This window comes from Canis lupus, chromosome 24 (assembly GCF_003254725.2).
Source record: "Canis lupus dingo isolate Sandy chromosome 24, ASM325472v2, whole genome shotgun sequence".
Classification (NCBI taxonomy): Eukaryota; Metazoa; Chordata; class Mammalia; order Carnivora; family Canidae; genus Canis; species Canis lupus.
The window spans coordinates 16,965,537-16,972,735 of record NC_064266.1 but is presented as its reverse complement, the minus strand read 5'-3'; the positions used below and the strand labels follow the sequence as shown (position 1 = coordinate 16,972,735).

Here is a 7,199-nt window from a genome sequence, read left to right as displayed (position 1 = left end):
GCCTGGGAACCCCTGATTGGTCCTGCCCAGAGAGGAGGGCTGCCGTATTTGGAGAGCAGCAGGAATGCCGCCTCCCCCAGCAGCATCTACATAGGCGGAAGGGTTTGCTGCAGGACAGTGCTGCTGAGGCTCCAGAGGCACACCGGAGAGATCCCAAGGTATGTGGGGAGGCAGGGTTCGCGCTGGGTTCCGTTTCTGTGGTCAAGGTTGCTCATTTCTAATCAGACTGCAAATTATGCAGTGATTTCTTGTCTCCCATCTCCTGGGGTGGGTCCCGAGGCAAGGGACATGTGAAGAATGTTGGGGCATCACTGGTGTTGCATGTCTGGTTACAATAAAGTGCTATTTGAGGGGTGGATGGTTGGGATTTTCTTTTGCTTTTAAGCCCTTGTCTCTGAAGACTAATTTCTTTCTTGAGATCTATGCTTTTTTTTCTAATTTGACACACCTGGAATTTGTATTATTATTCTTATTTAACATTTCTCCTTCCAAAGAATATGTGCTGATGGCATACTCTTAGGTATGGGCTAATTAGGTGTGGCCCCCTTATTTAGGAGATTAATGAATGTTTGCTTCATGCATGGATCTCTTTCAAGAAAACTGGTCTGAAGTCACTGTGATGAGGGGGCCGTTGGGGATAAGATGCCAGAAGCATGGGTGCTCAGGCTGCTGCCAGGCACATTCTTGCCCTCCCTGGGCCAGAGACTAGACCATACCTGCAGGTAAAGAAAGGTCAGCAGAAGCCACTTTGCAGGCATCCAGAGGTTACTGGATTTGCGCTGAAGTTGCATGTTGCTTTTTTTCCTACCTAAGGACCACTGTCACACTGGAGTTGAACATTTTAACAGAGGTGGACCTATCACTTTGGGAATACTGCAGGGAAGGTGTGTTAGGGGCAAAGCCAGCTAACTTTTGAACCTCCCCCAGCTCTGGCACTGATGGACTCACAGTAAAGCTTCATCTAGGATACAGCCTAAGCCCACTTGGCTATAGTAACCGTTCCGGTGTTTCTCATCTACGCTTACAAAGGTCCAGGTGCCAGAATGCCCTCAACGGTTGACCTTGGGAAGTAGATTCCCACAATAGCTATTGTAGTTTCAGGAGCCAGACGTGACAAACTACAGGATTAGGGGGCTGGGGGCAGGGGGGTATCCCCTGATGTCATCAGCAGCCCTTCAGATGCCCAGGACAACCTTGACACAGGACCATCAGTGCTTCCCCAGGCCCTCCGGTCCTCCCCAGCATCCCATCTCTTCTGAAATTCCACACAGGCCCTGCTCTTTGCTCAGCTTAGGGGCCATCCGGGGCTGCCCTTCCTGTCCAATGAGTCGAAAGCACAAAATGTGGGCACCACACCCTCCTGCAGCACAGAGGGGCCATGTGACATGGCGAGTGAAAATGTCAGACAGAACTGGATTCAGATCTGCCACCCACTCCTGTGCAGCCTTGGGCAAATTACTTAGCTACTCTGAATCCCAGGACAAGTCTTATCAGATGAGAATAATAACCTACCTACCCCATGTGAGAATTAAGTTAGCCAATGCCAGGGGCTGATGCATAGTAAGTGCTGGGTGAGGGGGAGGGTGGGGGTCACACTGTCCCCAGTGTGAGACTGGGAGCCACATCTATAGCACATCTTGACTCCCTGACACAGAAGGAAGCAAGTTTCTCCTGACCACACCTCCATCTCTCTCTCTCTCTCTCTCTCTCTCTCTCTCTCTCTCTATCATTACCATAGAGCCCTTTAGTGCCCGCAGCAGGTGGCTTTCCCAGAATGGATAGCAGAATGTGCCAGAGACAGTGCCAGCTTAGAGCAACAGAATAAAGAAGGAAGATTAACGATAGAGCCCGTGCACAGAATGTGGTTCCAACTGCTCTGTGTACTTTCCTCCAGAGATCCCCCCCATTGGAAAGACTTGGGAGCACCAAAGAAAACCTATACGTATCATATCATTACTCATTTATTTTCCCATGCTTATTCAAAGGCTTTATAATTGCCAGGTGCAGCTTCTTATCTATCTGAGAAAACCAGATCTCTGCTCTGAATGCACATAATTCCAGGCAAAAGCAAGAACCTCGGTATTGACTTAGCCCGTGCAACCCGAGCCCCGGGAAAACTATTATGCTTTGGGAAAGTGTGAATGGCACAAGAATGCATTCCTTGCTTAAAATGGCCTGTACACAGGAGAGGGTCAGGGGAACACCCCCACCCCACCCCCCCACCAGCCCAGGGGAGAAAGTAACTGCCCCGAGCCTTTGCTCCTGCAGATCCTGACGCGATGAGGAAGCACCTGGGCGGATGCTGGCTGGCCATTGTCTGTGTCCTGCTGTTGAGCCAGCTCTCGGCAGTCGAGGCCAGGGGCATAAAGCACAGGATCAAGTGGAACCGGAAGGCCTTGCCCGGCACCTCCCAGGTCACCGAGGCGCGCTCGGCCGAGATCCGCCCTGGAGCCTTCATCAGGCAAGGCCGCAAGCTGGATATCGACCTCGGGCCCGAGGGCAACAGGTACTACGAGGCCAACTACTGGCAGTTCCCCGACGGCATCCACTATAACGGCTGCTCCGAGGCCAACGTGACGAAGGAGAAGTTTGTCACCGGCTGCATCAACGCCACCCAGGTGGCCAACCAGGAGGAGCTGTCCCGCGAGAAGCAGGACAACAAGCTTCACCAGCGGGTCCTGTGGCGGCTGATCAGAGAGCTCTGCTCTGTCAAGCGCTGTGACTTTTGGCTGGAGAGGGGAGCCGGGCCCCGGGTGGCCGGAGCCCAGCCCGTGCTGCTCTGCCTGCTGGCTTTCATTTGGTTTATCGTGAAATAAGCTTGCAGGCGGGCCGGCGGCCACAGGGATGAGGGGGTGAGCCATCCGCTGGGGTCTCCCAGTTCCCCTCCAGGCCCAGACCCCCGCGTGTCCCCAAGGTACCAAAGATCAGGGATCGTCAGGGCCTCAAGCGGCACTGGCGAGGACTCCCTGGGGTACCTGTTTGTGGGGGGTAAATGTGTGTGCACGCAGGCTCTCCCAAGGGCGGCCTGTCAGTCTCTGCCTTCTCAGCTCCCCCGTAGCGCCTGGCATGTCGCACTCTGCAACAAATAAATGTTCGGTGACCAGAGAAGAGAACGCACCAGGGACCGGGCCACACGCTCCACAGTATTCCCAACCCCTCCGAGAGGCAGGTGTTATCCCCACGTGCAGTCGAGGACACTGAGGCTCAGGCAATGAAGCGGCTAGAAAGTAGCAGAGCCAGGATTCCTTCCTGGCTTGTCCAACTCCAGATCTTCCGCTCTGTGCGATCCCAGAGCTGCCCTGTGATCCCTGACCGCCCTCGAGGCCCAAATCTGAACCCAGGTGTCCGACCAAACGTGGAACCCACACTAGGCCTGAGCTGATCTCCATGTGTCCTGATACCTTGTTCCTGGCAGGTTGTTCAATTCTTCTAATTAAACTAAGATGTAATAAAGGAATTCAAAGAACAGAGAAGTGAAGCAGGACAGAGGACCAGAAACCATGGTGTAAGGCCATCTTGCCAGGCTGGTTCCCAGAGCAGCCCAGAGCCGCCGCAGGATACGTCTGCTGCACAAAGATTTCTTCCACAAGAAGGATAAGTGTTTGCTCTTCCCCTCTCTGCAATACCACTTGGGTTTGAGAAAGTATTCTTAAATGACGTGTTTGTTTTGCAATGTTGCCCCCGTGCTAGATGTATCTTTACATGCACATGCATATGAGAATCTTTAGCTCTACTCCTTTTACACAGGTTCTGCGCTGGATCTCTAGCTGTTCTTTTACCACCACTTTGGGGGTCATCCCTGTGACCCACTTATCACTATAAAAAATAATTCCTTGCCAAAGAGGTTCAAAGGAAACCATGTCTTTAGGGAGCTCCAACAAAGAATTCCCTCATACTGGCAAGTAATACTAGTTATAAGTATATATTACAAAATATGAATATGGCTTAAATACGAATAATGAATCTAATGCTCTAAGATGCCCCCACAGACCCTCTGAGGTGCTCTTGGAGATCCCCCAAGGATTGTTTGGATGTACCAACTCCTGAATGCTATCAATTCTCCTTTAAAGAGAATCTGAAGGGGGGTGGGTGGCGGGCAATGTTCATTCTCAACAGTTTATCCTAAGTAGTTTAACACATGAATGTTGATAACGGTACCTCTTGTTCTGAGCCTCCACTGCTATCAGTGTTTTTCTCAAGGATACTCGGGAAGGTTTTAGCATAGAAAGGCAGTGGAGGACTTGGGGGCAGGGCAGCCCAGGGTAGCAGCCTTCCCCCAGGGGCCTGGGGACCACCCTGCCCTGATTCAGTGTTGAAGGATGGGATGGAGGATACCAGGCCTCAGTTCTTGCACCGCCAGCACCACACTCACACCTGTTTTCACAACCCTGCTGAATTCCTGAGCAGACCCCCAGATAAAAGTACAGACCATGTAGAGTTTATCTCTTGCATGTTGGTTTTTTATTTTTATTTTTTAAACAATAACAATAGCAAGAAAGACAGGGGGGAAAAGAGATGGAAAAAAAAAAGAAAAGAGATGGAAGGAAGGAAGGAAAGAAGGAAAGAAGGAAGGAAAGAAGAAAGGAAGAAAAGAAGGAAGACAAAAGAAAGGAAGGAAGAAGCAACTTATAAGCTGATGTTGAAATTTTAAGTCTCGCTCTGCTGATTTTAAACAAAAGGGCAGGCACAGCCACATAAGCAAAATGACTTCATTTCTTAGGCGAACACAGGCCGTAATGTAATACAATTTCTATAATTGCTGTCTTTTCTCATTTCATTAACAGTTCCAGAAACCAGATACAAGTGGCGCGTGAAGGGAATTTGTATCTGGTGATTCAAATGCAAAGTTGATTCCTGAAGCTTTTAACTGAGACTACTTGCCAGTGCTGGAACATCCTTGCTGTTGGTTACTAATTAGGAGGTTCCGGGAGAGGCTCTGTGGGTCTGGTTTTTCACTTTAGCCAAAGGATGTCAAGCACCTACCATGTGCAAGACATTGAGAGGGACATCTGATCTCTTCTTGGTATGATCATTTTAAAGGTGAATAACTTCACCATCACTTTGTTGGCCCTTCCTAGTGTTGACTTTCAACATTCAAATACAACAGAAATCCAGAACAACACATTGCCCACAATCCCCAAATCTGATTAAGTCATTGTTTTCACTCTGCTCTCTTACCTCCCAGGCCTTATCCATTTGCATATACAAATGTACATATTTGCAATAATACCATAGATGAGCTTTTATATTCCAGATATTCTCTGAACTTTATTCTGTCCTTTTTTTTTCCCCATTTTTCTATGATGTTTAATTCCTGCCTTCCCCAACCCATCTGATGCCTCCTTTCTGCTGATCTGTAGCCTCCACATTTTCACTGTGCTTAGGTATATAAGGGAGGGTTTTTTAAAATTTGATTGTTCTTTTGTTCTTTTAAAAAATACCCTAATTGTACCTATCACATGTATCCCTGAAGCAATTTGCCTTTGTGACTTAATGCTGCATCAGTTCAACAGCTAGCTAGTGGGCTAACTTGTCCTTTTAGATTACTGCGTAATAGTCCCTAGTACAGATGGACCCTGGTTGATTCAATTGCTCACTGTTGATGGCCCTTCAGGTGGCTTCAGTTTCTCGCCACTGCAAACAATAAACGTCCTTGTACAGACAGCCTTGCAATGTGTGCCTTTTATTTCTGTGGAAGAGTTTACATTTAAATAATTTGAATTTTTCTAGATGTGTCTGGATTATGTTCCTGCCTTGCTGGAGCAATTCTCATTCCTGCGTTCATGGCTGATGCTAGCCCGTAAGAGGTTTTATGTCTCTTTAAGCAGAAGGAGCCACCTTTTCCACACATGCTGCTCGAGCACCTTCTCTCCCTTGCACACAGCACACGTAACTCCTCCCAAGCAATTTCTGACCACAAGGACCACTTGAAAATCCTAAAACTGTGAGCAATTCCCATTCTAAACATGGTTTTTGGTCCAGAATATCTGGATAAGAAGCCTGGAAGGCAGTTTGTGTATGTCTGGGCTTCGGAGTGTGGTATATTTGCACAATTCCACACTTCCCACTGGCCTGGAAGCCTGGGGTGAGGTTTGGTCCCAGCCTTTTTATCGATCCGTGGTAAATGACCCACATTCCAGTGAGCAAGCCCTGTAGGAGGGAAAGGCCCAGAGCTGCAGGCATCGAGAGCACAGTGTTCAGGTCCTCAGGGCTCTGGCAGCCCGCCAGCCTCTCCCTGGAGCCTTCGCACCCCAGCTTGCTTAGGACATGCTCAGCAACATTCAGAAGCCCCACCCTGGGGTCCTAGCGAGGTACGTCCCAGGTAGTGGCCGTGAGTTTGTCTTGAGCTACTTATACTCTCTACCTCAAGCTTCCTGATAGAACAAGTGACAGGCTGGGGTGGTGGCCCATGGGGTCAGGGGCACTGACCTCCTCCCCACCCCGGGGCCTACTTCGTACCTTGCAGTTTGGTTACATCTTGCATTTACACCCAACATTTTTTCTTCATGAGCTCTAGGTGGCTGTACGAGGACACCCTTGGGTGCCTGGCAAGTTTGTTTCCCCAGGTAGAAGCTCAGAAACAGCTCTGTTGAAGCACAGGCCTCTGGCAAACCCAGCTCAGGCCAGCGGCTGTGTGTCTGCCCATTCTGTCCCAAGACCATGTGGTCAGACATGACACACGACTCCTTCTTCTCCTATGCTACGCTGGCAGCAGACCCATCCCAGTTAGGCACCCAGTTTCCCCAGTGGAAGAGAAGGGAGTCAAACTCCCATGTCACTGGGAATGATCCACACCCACAAAATGGGAGTAAGATTCTCTGTCTCTGGGACATCTCCGCACCCCTCCCAGGCCACTCAAAGCGTATTCAAGACTCAGCTGTCTCCCTTGGCAAGGGGGAGGCTTCCCCTGAGCCCATGGGAGGCCACAAACTGAAATAGGTCCCACGTACAGACCATGCCCCTTCTAAAGGGACTTTCCTGGTGGCTGTGCGCAGTCCAGAGCTGACCCCCTCCCAAAACAGCTTATCTTTCAACACTTAAGTGTCACTGCCTCCTCAAGATGTTTCCCCTAATCTGGTCTGAATTTCTTCTCTCCACCCACCCACCTGGTCAGCCCTTGGAATTCCCAGATCTTATTTTAATGGACATTTTTTTGTGGGAAAGCATTGCTTTCTTAAACAATACAGATTGCTTTAACT

The 7,199-nt window shown here is 49.6% G+C and overlaps 1 protein-coding gene across 1 annotated transcript; it reads left to right on the top strand.

Moving 5' to 3' along the window:
* Positions 1–5,664, top strand: PRND (prion like protein doppel). Its single transcript, XM_025469392.3, has 2 exons — positions 1–158; positions 2,269–5,664. The coding sequence occupies exon 2, from the start codon at positions 2,280–2,282 to the stop codon at positions 2,814–2,816; it is 537 nt and encodes a 178-aa protein (XP_025325177.1). The 5' UTR covers positions 1–158; positions 2,269–2,279; the 3' UTR covers positions 2,817–5,664.
* The last annotated feature ends 1,535 nt before the right edge of the window (positions 5,665–7,199 follow it).

Bases quoted from the DNA above. Each gene is read 5' to 3' on its own strand.
- PRND (XM_025469392.3), top strand. From the start codon at position 2,280: ATGAGGAAGCACCTGGGCGGATGCTGGCTGGCCATTGTCTGTGTCCTG.